The sequence below is a fragment of the Triturus cristatus genome, chromosome 11 (assembly GCF_964204655.1).
Source record: "Triturus cristatus chromosome 11, aTriCri1.1, whole genome shotgun sequence".
Classification (NCBI taxonomy): Eukaryota; Metazoa; Chordata; class Amphibia; order Caudata; family Salamandridae; genus Triturus; species Triturus cristatus.
The window spans coordinates 108,496,192-108,519,951 of NC_140594.1; the positions used below are offsets into that span (position 1 = coordinate 108,496,192).

General features: G+C 47.5%; 1 protein-coding gene across 8 annotated transcripts in view; it reads left to right on the forward strand.

The window, feature by feature from the left end:
* The window catches only part of CABIN1 (calcineurin binding protein 1), a 1,566,474-nt gene that overhangs the window by 222,397 nt on the left and 1,320,317 nt on the right, over window positions 1-23,760 (forward strand). For all 8 annotated transcript variants that reach the window (XM_085634628.1, XM_085634623.1, XM_085634621.1 and 5 more), the window contains one exon: window positions 9,144-9,312. In XM_085634628.1, coding sequence (XP_085490754.1) covers window positions 9,144-9,312 — 169 coding nt within the window. The remainder of the gene's footprint in view (window positions 1-9,143; window positions 9,313-23,760) is intronic.

Sequence of the window (23,760 nt, forward strand, 5' to 3'; positions counted from 1 at the left end):
GCAGAGGCTCCTCCACCGACAACGCCTCTACCTCCTACAAGTCCCCTCCTCAAAATACCTTTTCAAAGGGCAATCAGAGAGGTGGTTACAGGGGTAACAACAATAAGGGCAGGGGCAAAACCAACAACACCCGTTCTGCCACCCCCCCCGCACAATGACTCCCCTCCGCTCCCCCCAGACCATTCCACTCCGGTCGGGGGCAGACTACAAAACTTTATCCACCTATGGGAGTCCATAACATCGGACAAATGGGTGACCCAAATCATTCGGTCAGGGTACTGTCTCGAACTAACATCTACCCCACCCAATATCCCACCAAGGCACCGTCCAATGTCTCAAGAACATTCCACACTGCTCAAACAAGAGGTACTCTCACTCCTCCAAAAACACGCTATAGAGCAGGTCCCCGTCAATCAACAAAATCTAGGGGTCTACTCCCTATATTTCTTAATACCAAAGAAGGACGGGACCCTCAGACCCATTCTCGACCTCCGGCCTCTAAATGCCTACATACATTCAGACCATTTTCACATGGTCACCCTACAGCAAGTCCTCCCACTCCTCTGCCAGGGAGACTTTCTCACAACCTTGGATCTGAAAGACGCATACTTTCACATTCCAATACACCCCTCTCACAGGAAATACCTCAAGTTCGTGGTGGACGGGCAACATTACCAATTCACGGTTCTCCACTTCGGGGTCACCACCGCACTGCGGGTGTTTACCAAATGCCTAGCAGTAGTAGCAGCACACCTCAGACGTCAACACATTCACGTCTTCCCTTACCTGGACGACTGGCTGATAAAAGCCGCGTCCTACGACCAATGTGTGCAGCATACAAACAGCACCATCCAACTGCTCCACCAGCTAGGCTTCACGGTGAACTACCAAAAGTCCCACCTCATACCATCTCACACAAAGCAATATCTCGGGGCCACTATAGACACCTCCAAGGGTATTGCCTATCCAAACTCAGCCAGAATCACAAGCATTCAAGCCTTACGCAAAACATTCCTTCCTCAACACTCTCTTCCAGCAAGAGTGTTTATGAAGCTCATAGGAATGATGGCGTCTTGCATCTTCATCGTGCCCCATGCAAGACTCCACATGCGTCCACTTCAAGAGTGCCTAGCACAACAGTGGAACCAGGCCCAGGGTCAGCTGACGGATCTGGTGTTGGTGGACGGCCGCACACATCACTCTCTGCAGTGGTGGAACACCACAAACCTTTCCAAAGGGCGGCCGTTCCTGGACCCGGTTCCTCAGGTGATTCTAACAGCGGACGCATCGCTCTCCGGCTGGGGAGCGCACCTCCTACACCTCACCATGCAAGGTCTATGGACGCCACAGCAAAAATCGCTCCACATCAACCACCTGGAGCTCTTGGCGATCTTTCTAGCCCTAAAATCTTTCCAAAAACAGATTTCGGGCAAAGCAGTCCTCATTCGCACAGACAATATGACTGCGATGTATTATATACAAAAACAGGGGGGGACACACTCTCCCCAGCTCTCCCGCTTAGCCCAGAGCATATGGAGATGGGCAATTCCCCAAAACATCTTTCTCCTGGCACAGCACGTTCCAGGCGTACAAAACACCATGGCAGATCTGCTCAGCAGACAAACACAACAACTACACGAATGGGAACTGCATCCACAAGTTCTTCACCCATTCTTCCAACAGTGGGGGCATCCTCAGATAGACCTCTTCGCCACCCACGAAAACAAAAAATGCCCAAGCTTCGCCGCCAGATACCCACACCCATTGTCCAAGGGCAATGCGATATGGATGAACTGGTCAGGCAGATTTGCATACGCCTTTCCACCTCTCCCACTAATTCCATTAGTGGTCAGGAAGCTACAACAGCACTCCCTCACACTCATTCTGGTAGCTCCGACGTGGGCCAGGCAGCCGTGGTACACCACGCTACTACAACTGTCAGTGGTACCACATCAAAAATTGCATCTATCCCCATGCCTCCTAACCCAGAACCATGGAGAAATCAGGCACCCGGACCCAGCTCAGCTCAACCTGGCGATCTGGCTCCTGAAATCCTAGAATTCGGATACCTTAACCTTCCCCCTGATTGCATGAACATCATCATGGAAGCCAGACGCCCTACCACTAGAGCATGCTATGCCGCAAAGTGGAAAAGATTCGTAATTTACTGCCGTAACAATACAATCAACCCTCTAGATGCATCCATACAGCACATAATATGCTATCTGCTCCATCTTCATAGGTGTAACCTGGCATATTCATCCATACGCCTACACCTAGCAGCGATCGCTGCCTATCTACAAAACAGGCAGCATTTATCACTCTTCAGAGTGCCCGCTATTAAAGCCTTCATGGAAGGCCTTAAACGAGTAATTCCTCCCAGGGCACCACCTTCCCCTGTATGGAATCTAAATTTGGTTCTTACACGTCTAATGGGTCCGCCCTTCGAACCAATGCACAAATGTGAGCTACAGTTTCTCACCTGGAAAACAGCTTTCCTTGTAGCTATCACTTCCCTTAGAAGGGTTGGTGAAATACAGGCGTTCACCATACAGGAACCCTACATACAAATGCATCACAGCAAGGTCATACTTCGCACAAATCCGAAGTTTCTGCCCAAAGTCATTTCCCCCTTCCACCTCAATCAATCAGTGGAATTACCTGTCTTCTTTTCGCAACCCCAATCTGTTGCAGAAAGGGCCTTACACACGCTCGATGTAAAAAGGGCGTTACTATACTACATACAAAGAACGCAACCCTTCAGGAAGACTAAACAATTGTTCGTTTCCTTCTCTCCACCACATAAAGGCAACCCCATTTCAAAATCAGGGATAGCTAGGTGGATTGTAAAATGCATACAAATTTGCTATCAAAAGGCAAAGAGAACATTATCTGTTCCCCCTAAAGCCCACTCTACAAGAAAGTTAGGGGCTTCTATGGCTTTTCTAGGGAATATACCCTTAGATGACATCTGCAAGGCAGCCACATGGTCTACACCGCACACCTTCACAAAACACTACTGTGTAGATGTGCATTCCAAGCAGCAAGCTAGGGTGGGCCAGGCTGTACTAAAGACACTTTTTCAAACAGCTGCAACGGATACCGGTGGTCGCCGCTAGGGTTGGGTACTGCTATATAATCTATGCTAAGTGTACAATCTGCAGCTCATATGCCTCGAACGGAATATGCTACTTACCAGTATGCATCTGTTCTTGGCATGTAGAGCTGCAGAGTTGTACACGCCCACCCGCCTCCCCGGCTACCTGTATCCGTTCCAGTACATCTTATTTAGATACAACACATGGGTTTCTCACTGTTATTACTACGCTCCATCATTTCCCTGTTGGCGAAAAACAATCTGAGGATGGAGCCGAAGCCCATGCGCAGTACGGACCGAAGGAGGAGTCACCAAACTCGTGACTTCCAAAGACTGTCCAAGAAGAAAAACAAACTGCAAACATCCGGGCCCAACACCAGATGGCGATCTATGCTAAGTGTACAACTCTGCAGCTCTACATGCCAAGAACAGATGCATACTGGTAAGTAGCATATTCCTTCCTTGCTGAGGTAGAATTAAAGAAGACAGTGACCCTGACTCTAAACATTCTGCTACCATGGTAGCTTGGGTTGCAAAGGTAGGAGTCATTGTCTGTTGTGAGGGTGTACACTGTGGGTGTCCCGATTTCGAAGGCCAGCACTCATACCAACAAACGTAGCAAACAAAGAGCGCATCTTCAGGCGATTTGCATATTTTTCAAGCCCACTGGGAAAATAACAGACCTGCTCGGAAACGAACAAGGGCAGGAGAGCACCGATTCACTAAGCCATGACTGCCCCAGCAAGCACCATTTGTATTTCCCAGTCTGCTGTTGGCAGCCTATCTATGTAGCTATTCATGGATGTCTGACTTTACTTGGATGGCCGGTTGATACAATGTACCATTCAGCCCCTCTACAGTTTGCAACACGGGTACACTGCCATTGTCCTTTTGAGTGAAGGAAGTGATGAAGGAGCCTGGGATTTATGTACAAATGTTCGGGCACATTTAGTCAGAGGGACTGAACCTAGAAGGCCTTCATGGTGTGCTGCAGATAACAGGAGGCTGATCGATTGACTGGGTTTAGACATTTCTGTTTCAAACCTGTTAAAAGTGCAGTGAGCTTGTAATTGCAAGACTTTGAATCTGCATGATGTTAGTCTCTGTGTCTTGCCATAAGAGCAGATTTTCCACAGCTTTGTTTGGTTAACAAATCTTTATTCTTTTTTTTTTAAAGACCAATAAGCTAATATTATCTATTTGGATTGTCTGGATCAGCTCCAGTGGACTGATGTATCTAACCAGGAAATGGAGCAAAGAAGACGTTGATTCTATATATTCTCTTTCTAGTTGGATATATTTTGTCCTTTTATTTTGTTTGTTCAGAGCTAGTTAAGAAAAGCTACCTGCTCATTCTTTTTTTTCATTTGGCATTAGATTATTCATGTGTTCCACATCTTTGTTTTGTTTCTGTTGTGATATGAGAATGAATGAAAGAATGAACAGGCATTTATAAAGCGTGCGGCTACTCAACAGAATGTCCTGGCACTATCGGGCAACTCTCCACTTTCACACAACATACTTAGTTGCAAAATAGCCATGTATTTAGCTGCTTCCTAAAGACTGAAAGTTCCGCCATGGCTCTGAGGGCCACCAGACGTAGGTTCCAAGATTGGGCTCCCAGAAACAAGAAGGATCTGCCTCCAGTTCTGACCCGGCGGATCTAAGGTATGGTAGCCAGTTGGTTAAATGAAGACCTCAAGGTTCTAGAGGGGGTTTAATGAAGTATTCTGTTCCTGATGTAACTGGCACCATTGCCCTGCAGGGCTTTACGTATTAGGACCAGAGCCTTGAATTCGATCCTCTTTCTCAGTGGTAACCAGTGCAGAGCTCTGAGATGCGGGGACATACGAGTCCTGGAGTTCAAATTAAGGACTAATCTTGCTGCATGCATTTTGAACCACCTGATACACAGGCAAACCCAAGTATAGTACATTCCCGTAGTCCATCCTAGAGGTATTTAAGGCCTGGACCACTGTTTTCCTAGTGGCAGTAGACGGAAGAGGTAGAAATTTCCTCAGAGTTCGTAACAGCCCGAAACAGGTGCCTACCACCACTTGGATTTGATGTTTCATAGATAAAAGAGTTGTCAATGTGGCTTCCTAGATTTTTTACTGTGTTTTGGTAAGAGGTAGGTGGAGGCGTGTCTCTGGGCCACCTGGATCTCCAGTCCTCAGAAGGTGGAGTACCAAAAAAGATAATCTCTGATTTATCAGGATTACATTTAAGTTGATTAATTGCCAGCCAATTAAACACCTCAGAGAGGCCGATTCTGATCTTCTCCCCCTCAAAGCCTGCACCTTTTTCACAAGTGAAGAGAAGCGGAGTGTCATCCGCATATGAAATTATTTTGGCTCCATAACATTCAGCCAAAACTGCCAATGGGGTCAAGTACACCTTAAAGAGTGTAGGGCTCAAAGCGGAGCCCTGTCGGACGCTCACATTCAGAGTCAAAATAGCGCAGTATAGGGAGGGATCCAAACTTCCTGACTTCTATCCTCCAGAAAAGAGGTTAGCCACTTAGGGCAGTACCACTAATTCCAATATTCTGAAGCCACTTCAGTAGTCTATCATGAGTAACCATATTGAATGCTGCCGAGAGATCCAACAAAAACAGGACGGCCCTGCCCCCTGATCCAACTTCTCTTTAATGTGCTCCAGGACCTCTAACAGTGGGGTTTCTGTGCTACAGCTGGTTCTTAAACCTGATTGACTGGTATGCAGAAGATTGTTGTTTTCCAGGTAGCCTGAGATGATTGAATTTACATGTATTTCCAACACCTTGGAGAAGGCGGGCAGGAGGGATATCGGCCTGTTTTTGGCTAAGACTAATGATAGGCTGAAGGTTTTTTAAGTAACTGGAGAATGTTAGCATGTTTCTATGTAGGAGGCATGAGTCCAGAGGCCAGCGAGGCATTAAGAACCTTTTTGGCCATTGAATTAATGGCCGGAGCCACCTTAGTCAGAAGTTGGGCTGGACAGGGATCAGCAGGGGATCCTGACTTTAGTTCCCTGATGGTAGACAAAGACTCTTCTAAAGACATCTGTGGTATTTGCAGAAGCGTGGGGATTCCACCTTTGGTCAGTCTCGGATCAGGTGATCATATCATGGCTTTGGCCTTGGGACACTATATCGAAAGAGCTTTGAATAGCCACAATTTTATCATGAAAATCTCTGCCAATTAATTGGTCCATTCTGCTGATGGTTGCTGATCTCTAATAGTGAATTAAAAGCAAGATTTAACCATTTTAAAAATCTTCTTTCCTTTGTTTTCTGATTCCTCTATTTTTTCCTCCAAAAAGGTTTTTCTTCATCGCCTTAACTTTTTTATAGTGGGCCAGTTTGTAATTATGTTTGTCCTCCAAACTGTAGTGTTTTCGCCATTCCTTTCCAGACACTTACACGCTTTTTTACTTTTTTTTAGTGTCTCATTAAACCAGGGGGCAGAAAGCTTTGCTTTGTTTGTGTGTCATGTAATAATAGGAGCTAGCTCATTTACCTTCTGCAAGACCCAAGCTTCTAGCCGCAAGGCTACCCTCTCTGATTACCTGATAGAAGGGGAATGGAGGACTCATTGGCTTTGCCCAATTCAGTCGGAGAAATTCTATGAAACACCCTATACGTTGTTGACGTGCCTATAGGATGCATCTGCCTGTCTTTTTTTTTTTTAAATGTGAGCCAGCTAAAATTAGCTAAAAAATGGTCCGACCAAGCTAGATGTACAGGATTTTCGACTTTAAGATTGACATTTGAGGACATTTGATCTAGGGTGTGTCCAGCCCTATGTGTAGGTCGAAAAACATATGGGATAAGGCAAAGACCTGAGAGTCTCATTCAAAGAGTTCACTTCCTTCTCCAGAGGCCCATCCATATGGAGATTTTAGTCACCCAGACCAGAAAATGGCTGTATTTAAGAGTCCAGGGTCCTAAACCTGTTTCATAGAGTTCAAAAAGGCCCCTGCCCAGCCAGGCGTCCTATAGTTCAAAGCTCCCACAAGGTATTGATAGGGTGATAAGGAGCAGCGGAAGCTCATGCATTCTGCTCCATCTAGATCTCCCAAAGTAATGTCGGTGCAGTCAAACTTCTGTTTAAATATTGATTGCCCCTCCCCCTTTGCCTATTGAACAATCCTTCCTAAGAATGTTATACCCTTGTGCAATGGCCATTGCTAGGGGGGGATTAGAGAACTTAATAAGCCAGGTCTCTGTTAAAAACAGTAGGTTCGATTGAGAGTCCTGAAGAATGTCGCATACCTGCAGGTCATGTTTCTGCTGGGAGTGAGTGTTAAGCAGAAGTGCTGAGAGTTCTCCCATGACCTCTCCCGACCGAGGTCTAGGATTGCCACGGACAGCGATATTGGGGCAGCTCTCAGCTCCTAGTGCGGGGCCCACTTACGGTGTGTGCAGTGGGGCACACCATTCCCCTCCCAAGCGATAGCATCTACCAGACATGACACCTCTGGAGCTAATTTTTGGTATAGTGGCACCACCATACACCAACCTCTGCTTCCCATCTAAAGGAAAATTGGCATAGTTGCTGGCGTCAACCACCTCTGGGAAGCTGACGGGCACAATGGGCTTGCCAAAGGCGCGTTTTCGGTACACCAGCGGTGCGCGTTTGCGCAGCGTCTCTCTTTAAATACATGAGGACAAGAGCGTGCACTGACTCACAGTCGCGCCTCCCTGTGTCCCAAAGAAGTAGAAATGGCCGAAAGAAAGCAGAACCACCCCGTTTTAGTTGCTCCCTCCTCCCTGCAATCCCTCAAATTCAAACAGCAGGATTTGCAAATTACAGGTATTATTTAAAACATTATTACAACATATCAAGTTTCGCAAGTTTAAAAAGTAAAAAAAAAACAATTTTGGCGAGTGCAACAGGGTAGCGTTGGAGAGAAAGCAAAAGAGACCTTACAGCGTCCGTGCAGCGCCTCTCTTTAAATACATGAGGACTAGAGCATGCACTGATTCAAAATTGTGCCTGTCTGTGTCACAAAGAAGTAGAAATGGCCGAAAGAAAGTGGAACCACCACGTTTTAGCTGCTCCTTACTCCCTGCAATCCCTCAAATTCAAACAGCAGGATGTGCAAATTACAGGCAGTATTTAAAACATTATTAAAGTTTCGCAAGTTTAAACAAGTTTTAAAAAAATCAATCTTGGCGAGTGCAACAGGGTAGCGTTAAACAGAAAGCAAGAAAGAGCAATGTATAATATTGCCCTCCACATCTTTGCTAAAGGTAAGATTTTTCATCACCACGATGGGCAACATCTGTAGTATATATCAGCTGTGGCAGTGTTTTCTCGTTCCATAGGCTGTCATTTCCCCACCCCCATTCAGTCCTGATGAAGACCCAACGTGACTACCCAATGGAGCACATTGTGGGTTGAAACGTCGACGACCATGCAAGGCCCAGATTGACCAAGGCTCTGCGTATCAAAAGAAACATGGTCAGCCAACTGAGTAATTGGTTTTATATAATTATCTGGCCTACCCCCCACTTGTACATAAACTTTTACCACTTTGTATATATGTCACACTTGTTGAGCACTAAGCACATATGTCGCATGATCACCGTTATGTGTAAATATTTCACCTTATATTGACAGCCTTGATCTACTACGTATGTAAATGTATTTGAATGATTTAATTTGGATAAAACAACACAGTAGACAGAATTTTGAGTTACGTGTTTTTTGGTTACAACGTTTTTTGCTTTGTTCAGGCGGTTGAGATACTGATATCATTAATTGAAATCAGGATACACTTGTGACACCCTGTGCACTGATAAGTAACCGACTTTAACCCGACAGAACCAGTCTTTGTTTATTTATGTATACCCAGGTTCTGAGGGACACAGGGTCACCCCATTTTTGTTAAAATGTATGAATTATTATGACAGATAACACATCTTGTCTCCCTTCACCAAGGTTAAAATCATTACAAATTATCTGTTCAAGGTTAGAGCATGTGTGCTGTGTAGCTATGTAATGTATCATGCCACCTTGATCTTGGTCACTGATACTTGTTTTCTGCTTCTGTGACACAGGTGATATTTCAGCAAGTGACAAGGCCAGGAGAGGTGTGAAACGTAAAAAGATCTCGGAAGACAGCTGTGAAACGGCCAAGAGACGCTCTGCTCGTGTACGCAACACCAAGTCAAAGAAGGAGGAGAAGGTTGACTTCCAGGAACTGCTGGTGAAGTTTTTGCCTTCGAGGTACTGTATGGTCATTTGCTGGATTTATCTGCCATGCGTGAATCAGATAGACATTTTTTATTTTCCTGAAATAAGATGTAGTTTGTGTGCCTTGGTTATGGAACCTATCAAAAAGATTCTGTTAATACAGAGGGTCATTAGATTGTTTCAATATACATGGTTTATCATCTTAAAGTATGCCATGGCTTCTGTGCGTCTCAGTACCTTGATTGTCTGCCAGTGGTAATCCTTAAATTTAAGTTGCTGACACTTGAACTCAAAGGTCACCTAGTCAGAGTTCTCAAGATTACTTAAGGAAAGATGAGTAGCACTCCTTTTTTTCTTCTTTCTTTCTGATAATTTTTGGCTTCTTTATCTCATCTCAAAATCAGGACTAGAAGCACCAGTATCCAAAGTAAAAAGCTGATCTGTGTGAGCTTCTCAGATGTGGACCGTGGAATCTTGAGACTTCTACCTATATTTAATTAGTAACACTGTTCTCTGTAGATTCACTCCTTCTGCTGTATCAGTAAGCCATAGGCTTCTGAACTGCCTTAGTAAAGGTGTGTCCCCTAGACCCTCATTACGAACGGCCCGGAAAATGTGACGGATTTTCCCTACCCCCAGAGGTCCTGACACCAGGAGTATTGGTAACTCAGGGAGCAGGGGGTTTATAGCCCTGAACCCATTATCAGTTAGACCCTGAGAGTCCACTGAGAAATTAGAAATTACAGAAGGAATCAGTAATTCCAGGTCCAAGTACCTTGGTAATTTCTACTTCTCCTAATGTTTTATACAGAGGTTTCAGCTGTTTTCAGCAGCCAAAATATCGGTATGAAAGTGAAACATTTCTAATTCTGATGCTGCCAATAAAAGGTGTTACCCACCACATTGGAATTAAGAGGCCACTTGAAATGAAAGTCCTAGAGAGAGAACAGTTTCAGCGTGTTACATTCAAAATGAGATTGTCTTTATATATTAAGATTTTAAATGTGTTTATACAATCATTTACAATTCTTTTCCATCATAATTCAGTAGTGTAAACTTTAAATTCAAATGCTAAGGCCCCAACTCCCCACTTACCTGTTGACTTGTCCTCCTACCAGTCTAAGCCCCCTCCGGACCCGGTTTTGCTGCCTTGAGGCTCCCACCTCACCTCCTTTCGATCTCTCGATCACTTTCGCATCTCTTTCACCCCGTTTTCTGCTTTATTTTTACCTTTGCTCTCTTCAGCCTTTTCTCATCTCTTTCAGTCTTTTTTCCGCTTTTTTCTCTTTGCCTTAGCTCTTTTCAGACGTTTTCTCATCTTTCAACCTGTTTTTTTTGCTTTTTTCTCATTGCCTTATCTCTTTTCAAATCTATATCACTGCATTTTTATACTTTCCCCCTTTGCCCTGTTTAGCCATTTTATCATCTCTCACCCCGTTTTCTGCCTTAACTCTTTTCAACCGCTTTTCTTCACACCTCTTTTACCCCGTTTCTGCATTTGCCCTTTTCGCTGTGCTCTTTTTCTGTTTTCTGTCCAATTTGCGTTTTTCTGCTTGCACCCCTTTTGCTCTTCAGTTTCTTCCTCTGTGTGCTCCCAGCCCCGCATGCCCTCCAGTATCTTTTACCTCCAGAGCAAAATTACAAACATCTACATCAGTTTCGCTCACCAATCTGATCCCGGCGAATGTATCACCAACCTGCCCATCACCAATCATGACAAACACCTGACCAGATGGAAGACTCTCACCATCATCTACTGGGGGGGGGGTTGGGGGGGGGGGGGGCCATTGGACACATTGCGCCACCACGTCTCCAACCTCGGCTCATCACCAATCAAAACAGCACACATCAACATCTTGAGCGCCTCGAAAACCTCCTCTACCACCTTTCCGAAAGCCTTGTGGCTCGCAGAAGTCAACACCCTCCTCTAGAAACCTTCAGCCGACCCAATCCAAAAGGCCAACTACTGACCAATCTCCCTGCTTCCCTACCCAGCGGAAGTTAGGAAAAAGTCATCAACATTCACCTCACTAGCCACCGTGAGCTCCACTGGACACCCAGTCAGGATTCAGAAACAACCAGAAAGGACCACAGCGCAGAAATCCCACTCATTGCAGCCACCAACGATATCAAGACCATCCTTGATGGGAGAAACAGCCGCCCTTATCCTAATCGACCTCGGCTTGGCGTTTGACACAGTCTCCCACAAAACACTTATCAGAAGACTACACAAGTGTGTCATCAAAGGACTGGATCTGCAGCTTCTTCACAGGAACAACCCATAGAGTCAGGCTGCTATCTTTCACTTCAGAAGCCGAGACACTGGTATGCGGCACACCCCAGGGTTCTTCTCTCAGCCCTACCCTGTTCAACGACTACATGACTCCACTTGCCAACATCATCAGATCTCAAGACATCATCTCCTACGCAGACAGCACCCAACTCATCTGTTCCCTGACAGACAAGACACCCATCACCAGATCTAATGTCACCAACTGCATGACTCTCATGGCAGAATGGATGAGAACAAACTGCTTGAAACTCCAACAAGACCGAAGTACTGGTCTTTTGAAACAAGAATTCCCTGTGGGATTACCCCTGGTGGCCAGCAGAATTCGGACCCAATCCAACACCCACCAACCATGCCAGAAATCTGGGTGTTCGAGGCATGTGGGCTGCTGAATTCATATCTGTGCATAGATCGCCGCCTAGTGTTGGGTCCGGATGTTTGCACGTTGTTGTCCTGGAAGAGTCTTCGAAGTATCCTGGGATAGGTGACTCCTCCCCTGGACTACAGTGCGCATGGGCATCCTCTCCATCCTCAGATTATTTTTTTCCGCCATTGGGTTCGGATGTGCTTATCTTGACTCAAGTTAGGAAAAACTTTTTACAGGCCAAAAGGCCTTTAGTTCGCGTCGGTACTGTTCCTGATCGGTATCGATAGTATATTGTTAGTTTACTAACTTCCAGAACCAACTTTTTCGCATTTTCCCCGACCATCGACCCTTCATCGACGATGGAATCGAGGACACCATTCAAGCGGTGTCCTGTATGCAATGCGAAATATCCCCATATCGACGTCCATCCGGTGTGCAACAAATGCCTTTCACCGGATCACGACGAATCTACATGTATGGCCTGTGCCCGATTCCGATCCAAGAAGACTCTTCGGAATCGACGAGCAGCAAGACTCGAAGCGCAGCAAGCGGCACCGGCCCCAGCCAACATCTTCAGCGCCGAAGACGAAGATGTCGAAGACGTGGAGAACCTACCCTCCAGCCCCGCTTCCGAACACGACTCCGTATCGGAAGACGTCGAAGAACAACTCTTTTCCAGAGATGAAGCCGACACCGAGGTAGGAGACTACAATGAGGCCTTAGGGGCCGAAGAGAGTAGCTCCGGTGACGAGCAAGGCCTACCCGTACAGACTGAGGATATCCCAGTGAGCCAGTCTGTGGATCCGGTCGAGGGATCGCCTTCGGGCCTTACCCAAGACCTATCCCGCAGTTCTTCGGCCCCGCCCTCTGGCCCGGCCTCGGACATTCAGCGGCAGCCATTACTACCCAAAAAGGCTGGTTTCCCTTCTTCGAAACCGAAACCGAAAGCTGTATTAGTTCACCAGAAACCGAAACCGAAAGTAACGCTGGTCGGATCGAGGCCCACCACACCTTCGACGCCAGCAAAACCCGTCGGCGCCGACCGCACCAAACGAGATTTCGGTGCCGAGCTTGCAGCAGCTGACGTCGGCGCCGACACACGGAAAAAGAGCTTCGGTGCCACCAAACCTCCTCGGCTACCGGCACCGACACAATCGGCTCCGACCCCAAAGGTCAAACTGCCTGCTGCGTCGCACCTCGCTTCGACAGCACCACCAAAGGCACACTCATCAAGAACGTCGACGGCCATTGCCGCCCCTCGACTCGATGACTCGCCGGCACCGAAGAAGTCCACGCCCGCCTCTACAGAAACGACCGGCACAAAGGACTCGATGGCACTCCAGGTGCGGACCGTGGCTGCGCAACGCACCAAACACAAAGCAGTCCTCCAGGACACGTCAGGCTCCGAGCCGATAAAAGCTCCAACGGCCTCTTCGGCACCGACCAATATCACTTTTGGCCTGCCGCCATCCACGGCCCCAAAACTGTTCCAGATCAGAACACGGGTCACCCACACCACGTTCACGCCTGCCGAACGCTCTCCTGCGGAGTCGTCTCCGTCACATGTCATCGACGCCGACACCGGCAGGATGGTGCTCCACAAAAGGAGAATAACTTCAGAGTCAGCTTTGGACTCCTACCGGATCCCGCTTAAGAAAAAGCTGCCGGTGACTTCGGAACCAGTTCTTTCCGAACCTCTCCACTCCTTTTACCAGGATCCACAGTCCTTCTCTCCCACACACTCCGACACTGACGTTTTGGAGGACTACATGGGTGACCACGTCCCCTACCCTGGAGAGATGGACCCTGAAGGCCAACAGGACCCTGACCAAGCTTGGGATGACCCTGTAGACTCGGGTGCACCTATGGATACACAGGACCCGCAACTCTATGGAGCAAAAACATCTCCCACAGAGGACACTGCCGCATTCAACGCCCTAATTGAACGTGCTGCGGCCAATCATGGGGTGCAACTCCACTCTGACACCGTGGAGGACGACTTTCTCATGGATACTTTCGCATCCTCAGAAAGGAATATAAAAACTCTACCCATGTTAAAGGGTGTCCTCAAACCAGCAAAGGACATCTTCAAAGAACCCACCAGGGCAAGAGTAATAAACCCCAGAATCGACAAGAAATACAGGTCGGCGCCTGGGGACCCTACCTACATTAGAGGCCAGTTACCTCTAGATTCCATCGTAGTTGCGAATGCTCGCAAACGGGCACACTCGCAAACAACAGGTGATGCTCCTCCCCCGGACAAAGAGTCCAAGGTGCTAGAGACCTCCGGCAAACGGGTTGCGGCCCAGGCAGCTAATATATGGCGCATTGCCAATACTCAGGCGCTCCTCGCCCGCTACGATCGAGCACACTACGACATACTAGAACAATTACTCCAACATCTCCCTGACCAATTCAAAGAAGGTGCAGAGATCCTCATCAGGGAGGGACAACTCCTCACAAACGCATCCATCAAGTGTGCTGGATGCCGCAGATACAGCTGCCAGAGCCATAAACACTAGCGTCATGTTGCGACGACACGCCTGGTTGCGAATCTCCGGATTCAAACCTGAGGTACAAAATAACATCCTCAACCAGCCTGTCAACCCCGACTACTTATTCGGGCCGGAGGTTGACACCACCCTAGAGAAAATAAAAAAGGACACGGACACTGCAAAGTCCATGGGGGCTCTTCAAACTCAGTCCTTTCGGAGCGGCTCCTTTCGTCGCCCCGGAAATAGAGGAGCAGGTAGAGGACAGGGGTCACAGCAAACCTACAACAAAGGCAACACACAAAGCACCTACGATAAAAACACCCGGGGTGGTTATCGTAGCTCAAGCACAAAGGGCAGAGGAAGCGGTTACGGCAACACCAGGTCCTCCCCCAAGAACAAACAGTGACGCCCTCTCCCTTCCTCCCGACCACATAACACCTGTCGGGGGAAGGCTACAAAGGTTCCTGTCCACGTGGAACTCCATCACCACGGACAGGTGGGTCAAAGACATTGTCAAATACGGTTACTGCCTAGAATTAACCTCAACTCCACCCACAATACCTCCAAAACACCGTCCTATGTCCTCAGAGCACTTAACGCTCTTACAGCAGGAGGTGCTAAGCATGCTACTGAAAGGCGCAATAGAGGTCGTACCCGTCCACAAGCAAGGTACGGGGGTGTACTCCCTGTACTTTTTAATACCAAAAAGGGACGGGTCACTCAGACCTATATTAGACCTGAGACCCCTGAACCGCTACATTCTCTCCGAGCATTTTCACATGCTCACTTTACAGCAAGTCCTCCCGCTGCTCAAACAGGGAGACTTCCTGGCCACACTGGACCTCAAGGATGCGTATTTCCACATACCCATTCACCCCTCACACAAAAAATACCTCAGGTTCACTGTTCAGGGGCAGCACTACCAATTCAAAGTCCTTCCCTTCGGCGTGACAACAGCACCCAGGGTTTTTACAAAGTGCCTAGCTACTGTGGCGGCACATCTACGGAGGCAGCACATACACGTCTACCCTTACCTGGACGACTGGCTTGTTCAAGCAAAGTCAGCCCAGCAATGTGCCAGCCACATGTCCCGCACCATTCACCTCCTTCACAGTCTGGGATTCTCACTAAATTACCCGAAATCCCATCTCCAGCCCGCACACGTACAACAGTACCTAGGTGCGACTATAGACACTCTGGCGGCCACAGCTCAGCCAACTTTAGTGAGGATCAACAGCATACAAATGCTGATTTCCAAGTTCAAACCCCAACACTCCCTTCCTGCGCGAGTGTTCATGCAGTAGATAGGCATGATGGCCTCCTGCATTTTCATAGTCCCACACGCGAGACTACATATGCGCCCGCTTCAGGAGTGCTTAGCACGTCAGTGGAATCAGGCTCAAGGACAGCTGAAAGACCTAGTGTTGGTGAGCGGTCGGGCATACAACTCTCTGCATTGGTGGAATCCACAAAACCTTTGCAAGGGCCGACCGTTCCAAGAGCCTGTTCCACAAATAATACTGACAGCAGACGCGTCTCTCCAGGGATGGGGAGCTCATGTACTCCACTACACAGTGCAGGGACTATGGACAACACAACAGAAGAAGATGCACATCAACCTTCTGGAACTGATGGCGATCTTCCTGGCAATGAAGGCATTCAAAGTACACTTGTGCAACAAAGTCGTGTTGATCCGAACGGACAACATGACCGCCATGTACTACATACAGAAGCAAGGAGGAACACACTCTCCACAGTTGTCTCATCTGGCTCAGAGCATGTGGAAGTGGGCCATTCAGAGGAACATGTTCCTCATGGCAGAACACCTCCCCGGCAAGGACAACCAGATGGCGGATCTGCTCAGCAGACACAGCCACCAGATGCACGAGTGGGAGTTACACCCATCAGTACTCCAACCGTACTTCCAGCAGTGGGGTCATCCAGAGATAGACCTATTCGCCACAAGCGAAAACGCAAAATGCCAAAGCTTTGCCGCCAGGTTCCCACATCCGCAGTCGCAGGGCAATGCGATATGGATGAACTGGTCCGGCAGATTTGCGTACGCTTTTCCCCCAGCACCACTGATACCGCTGGTGGCACGCAAACTCAGACAACACTCACTGACACTCGTCCTGGTTGCTCCAACGTGGGCACGCCAGCCGTGGTACACCACCTTTCTCGAACTTTCCGTGGTGCCGCATCAAAGGCTGCGGATCAAACCCGCGCATTTGACGCAGAACCATGGAGAGATTCAGCACCCAGATCCGCAACAGCTGAACCTGGCGATATGGCTCCTGAAGTCCTAGAGTTTGGCTACCTAAACCTGCCACCTGACTGTATGGACATCATTAAGGAGGCCAGGAGACCCACTACCAGAGCTTGCTATGCAGCCAAATGGAAAAGGTTCGTCATTTATTGTACTAATAATGACATTAACCCGCTAGACGCATCCATACAAAACATAATTTGTTACCTCTTACACCTATACCGATGCAATCTGGCGTACACCTCTATACGTGTCCATTTGACCGCAATATCAGCCTATCTGCAGACCAGGCAGCACCTCTCTCTATTCAGAGTGCCTGCCATCAAAGCATTCTTGGAAGGACTCAAACGAGTCATTCCACCAAGCCACCCACCGGCTCCAATGTAGAACCTCAACTTGGTCCTCACACGCCTGATGGGTCCACCCTTTGAACCTCTACACTCATGCGAGCTTCAATTTCTTACCTGGAAAGTAGCTTTCCTAGTAGCGATCACTTCTTTAAGAAGAGTTAGTGAACTCCAGGCACTAACCGTTCAAGAGCCATTTATACAGGTTCACGCCAACAGGGTCGTACTACGTACCAACCCCAAATTCATGCCCAAGGTGGTATCGCAGTTCCACATGAATCAAACTATTGAACTGCCTGTTTTTCTTTCAAAACCCACAAACTGTCGCAGAAAGAGCACTCCATACACTAGATGTGAAGAGAGCCCTCATGTATTATATCGACAGGACTAAGATCTTTAGGAAGACAAAACAACTTTTCGTTGCCTTTGCGCCACAACACAAAGGTAACGCTATCTCCAAAGCAGGTATAGCCAGATGGATCGTTAAATGTATTCAAATTTGCTATCAAAAGGCTAAACGCACATTAACGATTCCCCCACGAGCCCACTCAACACGTAAGTTAGGGGCCTCCATGGCTTTCCTAGGAAACATTCCCCTGCATGATATATGTAGAGCAGCCACCTGGTCCACTACACATACATTTACCAAACACTATTGTGTAGATGTGCAATCAAAACAGCAGGCAGCTGTAGGACAGGCTGTTCTCAAAACTCTTTTTCAGAACGCTGCAGCTGGCACTGGTAGCCGCCGCTAATAGAGGGCACTGCTATGTATTCTATGCACAGATATGAATTCAGCAGCCCACATGCCTCGAACTGAATATGCTACTTACCAGTATGCATCTGTTCTTGGCATGTAGGGCTGCTGACATTCATATCGCCCTCCCTCCTCCCCGGCGCCTGTAGCAGCTGCAGCTCTCAGAATTACTGTAAGCATGGTCATCACTTTCTGTATCTACTCCATCACTGCCACAATGGCGAAAAACAATCTGAGGATGGAGAGGATGCCCATGCGCACTGTAGTCCAGGGGAGGAGTCACCTATCCCAGGATACTTCGAAGACTCTTCCAGGACAACAACGTGCAAACATCCGGACCCAACACTAGGCGGCGATCTATGCACAGATATGAATGTCAGCAGCCCTACATGCCAAGAACAGATGCATACTGGTAAGTAGCATATTCAATCTGTAGGAGAGTGGCATCGACTGCATAGTTGCCCCCAACTTTTTGTTGATGTTTTGACTGTTTTATGACTCTAGCCAGGCTGTGGTCCTTCTATCCAGGACCCCAGCCTATCTGCTTCTTCTCTAAACTGATGTGAGTACCCTAGGTACCTACCAATTGGATACTGAGGACAACTTGTCAGCCCCTTGTAGATGGTACCCTAGGTACCCAGGGCATGGGTCCCTCAGAAACCTACCAGGGGCTGCAGCACTTATTGTGCCACCCCTGGGACAGCCACACAAACTGACACCACCAGACCACTACTGTAGTCTGGGTAAGGTGGTGCTTGCACCCCTTACAGGGATATAGGTATCCTGTATCCCACTTAATACAACACATATATCCTCATAGGTCACCCCTAAGGCAGGCCTTGCTAATCCTACAAGGCAGGGTGCTGAGATATGTGTGAGGGGGAACTCCTACCTGAGTAGGGCCCCTCTGCAACCTTCGTAAAACTATTGCTGGGTTGTTTGTAGTGCAGCCATACCATATACTCTTAACCGCATTATAAGTAATCGCGATAGCGAGATAACTTGAGAGTGGCTGCACAGAACCATGTCATGTTTGGTGTCAAACATGTAGGAATCATACCCCCAATCCAGCCATGGGAGTGAGGGCATGATTACCCCCTCCTAGAGGGGCGATATGGTAAAAGTGGCAGATTTTTGATACCAATTTAAAAGTGCACACGTTGTACAAAATGGATGCTACCCGCCACCCACACGACTCTGGCTGCCTGTTGCTGGGCAGAACTCCAGCCACGGCAGCTGGACAATAGGGATCTTGTTGCAGGGAGGTGCTCCCACCTCCCCAGACAGACTATGTGGATTGGAACTGGGGGGGTGCACCATAGGATGTCTTTCAGACTTGCACGTAGGCTTCTCCAGTGCCTACTTCTGCATACACCGCCTCAAACCGGTTCAGGGGCATCCTGTCCCCTGCCCAGGTGGGAAATCACACAAAGGGGAGAGGGTGTAGCCACCCTTTCCCGCCTGAACTCTCATTGGTGGGCTCTGATCTGGACACTCCCCTAATCTTTGGATAAAGGTGAATACAGGGTCCCCAGAGCCTCAGATTATTCTTGGACTTTACAGACTTGAACTTTGACTTGCTGCTGCACAGCTGAATGAAGAAATCTCCCTTGGGGTAAAGGAGTTACCCCTCTGCTTGGCAGGCACCTGAAACACTGCAAGTGACCCGGTTGGAGCTTCGCTGCTCCTACGGACATCGACGACTCTTTCCTACCTTGAGGTGGGTTTCCAAGCATCCCAGAGGCCAGTGAGTGGGCACAGCAAAGCTCAGCACCGTGGACCCCGTGGGTGTTGAGATCCCCAATACCCCAGGACACCGGCCACCTCTTGCACAGCACCCGACCCCGACGAGTGGGAAAGTTGTGCTTTGGCCCATTATTGAGCCAACCTCTCAGCATCATCTGTGCCAAGGATCGAGGCCCTAGCCCGCTCCGGCGACCCGTGGGCGCATCTTTACGCATGCCAAATTGCTGCCTCCCGCGGTCCCTTGTCTCTCGACTGGTGGGCCCTGGCGGAGGTCAATCTTCACTTCCAAGAGTTCCCCTGGTTGCTCCAGGCCTGCTCTTCAGTCTCCTTGCTGGAGACCTCGCTCAGACCTTGTGGGTCTGCACCAGTAGCTTTTTTGTGATTCTTGCATGGGTTGCGGTTGCCAAGGCTTAGTGGATCCAATCCGGACACTAACACCGCAGCGACCCTCATCCTTCGTGGGACAGTCACCCTCCAGAAGCTGGCCTTCCTTGACGCCTCCTGGACCCCATGGCTGATGATCCAAACTACACCTCTTCCACCTGGAAGCACCCGACATTGAAGGGCTCTTTCTCCTGAGCCCCCTGGTCACTGTGCCGTGACCCAGACTCTGTCCCCTCTGCTTTCAGGTCCTTCTCTTCAAGATCTACATCTTCAATCTTCACAACATCGATGACGCTTCTTTCTAGCAGCAGTTCTTCACGTTTTGGCATTGAAAATCAGCCCGCGACCCGACATCGAAAACGACCTATGCACCCAGCTTCATTGGGGCAGGTAACAGTGGTACCTCGGTACTCTCGTGGGTGTGGGCCCTTCAAAAGCTTAACTCTAAAGTCTTGAACTTGAACTCCTGCTAGAAGTGTTTTTAAACTTGTAAAATTCAACCGCGACATGCTCCATAGGCTATAATAGAGATCCCGACAATAGTTTCTGCCACTGCACGCGTCTCCCCTTCCTCACTACCTTGGGTGGTTTCACAAGGGGCCAGCGACCCTAAATGCCCTAGGCATTGTCTGTAGAATTGTCGTGGTTCTTATACCACTTTTTTTATATATGGTTTGGTCCCCCCCTGGGGCCCTATGATTCCAGTACTATTTATTGTAACTATCAATGCTTGTTTGAATTGTATCTTTACCTCCAGCCTCATAAAGATACTAGTGGGATTATTCTTAGAATAAATACATATATTTTATATATATACCTGTGTGGACTACTCTTTCATTTGGTTATTCAAGAGGTTATCTAGGGTGAAACAATAAGCTTAACACTCCTTCAAGACTTAGCCTGAAGGCTGCTCTCCACAGCTACCACTAGGATAGCTTTCTTTAAAGGTTGTCTTTAACCTATCGCCATAAGAGTCGAATTGGACTGGTGCAAGGTGTCCCCTATAACTAGTGGACAGCATATGCCAGGCCAACTTCTCACAGTATCATTCTGGACGACAAGCTAACCATGACAGCACAGGTCCACTCAGTTAGCTCCGCTTGCTTCCACATCCATCACAGAAACACTCACCACAAGCCGATTCGACTACAGAAATGCACTGTATATTAGAATCTCCAAACATCTCCTGAACAGACTTCAGACCATCCAGAACTCTGACACAGGGCTAATATTCAACTTCCCTCACCGCACCCACATCTCACCTTACCTCCTCTGGCTCCTGGGCCACGAACGCAGCCATTTGAAAGACCTCACGGACACCTACAAAGCCCTACACAACACGGGACACGCGTACCTCAACAGCCGCATACACTTTCACAACCTATCGAGGCACTTACGTTCAGCCTCACACTCACTTGCACACACCCTCCGCTTTCACAAATGCAGACCAGGAGGTTGCTCATTTTCTTGCATAGGACCCAAAACATGGAACGATTTCCCAAAACACATCAGAGTCTGCTCTTTGCTACTTGAGTTTCCCAAGAAGCTGTAGACCTGGCTCTTCCAATGATGCAGTGGGGAAGACATGCCTACATTCCTAACTAAGTGCCTGGATCCGTTATGTGCGAGCTGTACAAATCTACATAATAGAACATTCAATAAGTCCTTTAAATTGGATCTTTCACCCTTTCACCTGTGATCTGTTGCAAGGTCAGAGTGACAAAAGTAGTCGTAGAACCTACTAATAACCAATCTATTTGTAGCACCTTTTAATACGTGTGTTTCGAATTATGTAAGAATGGTATATCGCTTCACATCATGACGGACATTCAAGTAGACCATTATTCAACGTTTCCCTGACTTCACTGTTGCTCTTTAGTTAGAAGATTTGGCCAGCATTTGAGGGTATCTAATAATGTTACCCAACCTCTGTCATGACTTCGGACACATTAACTTCTTCCAGCTCCATTCCATTCCAGATTCTTACGGTGGTTGGCTTAGTCAACATGTCTTGCAAAACTTCAAATATTTCGATCACAGTACTAAAAAGGCTGTACATCAATATACGTTTTTTACATACTATTACCCTGCGGTAGCACTTCTGTCCATAAAGACCCAATAACCTTCTAATACTGTGGCTTTGAAGCTCTACAATTCTAATTCATTTTCTAGGCCCTGGGATAGGTGTATGTTTTGGAGAATTCAAGCACTTTATGTCAAAAAATCCCCTCTAATTGGACTAAGACTCTTAGATATTACATACTCTCCAACTGAGCATCATACAACCATATACATTAATTTTTTTGACATATTTAACTCATATAAAAGTACCTCTAATACCTTCAACACCTCTTTTGACACCGGGACAAAGCCAAATTTAAATATGAAATCAACTGCAGACACTCTTTTTTTTTTTCCTCCAGATTCGCTAAGATAGACCTGGTTGCACACCAATTGCTTCCATTCGGAAGTAGTCAAATAAAGTAGTGATGAACTGATCTCTTTTCTCATGACGCAGAAGGTATTCGAAAATTATATGCTGAACAGTTTCCACCGCTACCTAACACCAGTAGAACGATTTGTCACTGCATTTCTCAGCAATATATAGCGTTTGCAGTAACTACATGTCTAGACTTGGCTGTATGGAATAAGGGTTATGATCTTTTACCTATCCCAGATCCGATTTTTCTTGCAAGGATACTAGATCAACAGATTTTGTACATACTGCAGACTTGATGCATGTATCTTCATTGAACTGGGTATGTGCTGTACTACTTTTTTTATTTTTATACTTTATCCTTTTGTACACATGTAATCGGTACAGTAGCCATATTTTTACCAATATATCACACATTCAGAGGTGAGAGCATCATTAGGAAAAAAAATACATATCATTCAAGGTTGTGCAAAGCTGATGAGGCATACGACAGTGAAGACAATCCAATAAACACGAGACAAAGTGCATATCAATGCAGGAAAACCTTTGTAGCTCACATGCCATCCATCATTTCGTACTTGTACCTCCTGTGGACCCCTCCAACCGAGAGTGCCTATGCACCAACCCTCCAATCTAGTCTTCCCTCACCTCTACCCGAGTGCCCTCTTCCCCTTCAACTGCTGCCCCGCGAATCCGGAATTCTTGATAAGGCCCCCATATGTCTTGTTGTCTGTTATGTATCGGCATGAGGGCATTGTAGTTGTTTGGCTGTGTGTTACAATAAGACAAGTCAGTGTACCACTTCGACAACGTTTGCAAGGGACCTTTTATCCATCACATAGCAACTCTCCTTTTCTCAAGCAGAATGCCAAGCACCAGCAGTTTCCGAGACAGCCCTGACACATCTTTGTCATATCACAAAAGAGCTACCAATGGTTTCTCGGGCAGAGATGTCTCCACCATATCTTGTAATGCTGTGAACATTGCAGCCCAGAACAGACAAATCTCAGGACAAAATCAGGCCAGGTGAGCAAAGTCGACCCCCCAGCACTGTACCTCATACAACAGTCGTCTTCACGTAGCCCGTATCTATGTGAATGTGCTGGAGTTTAATATACCCTATTAAAGTATTTAAAGTGTATTAAGCGTTGTCATCAATTTTGTGAAGTAGTCTTTGTGAATGAGCAACAATACGTCCACTGTTCCTCAGTTATGTCAATACCCAATTCATCTTGCCACTCCTGGCACGACTTTGCCTGTATTGGGTCGCCCCTAACTCTTGCGAATGCATACAACATCGAGATCTCGCTCTGGGGGGACAGAGTCTGCAGTAGATACGTCTACAGGACCATCGCCTGTGGTTCTGAATTCTCATCCCCTAGAAGCCTGCGC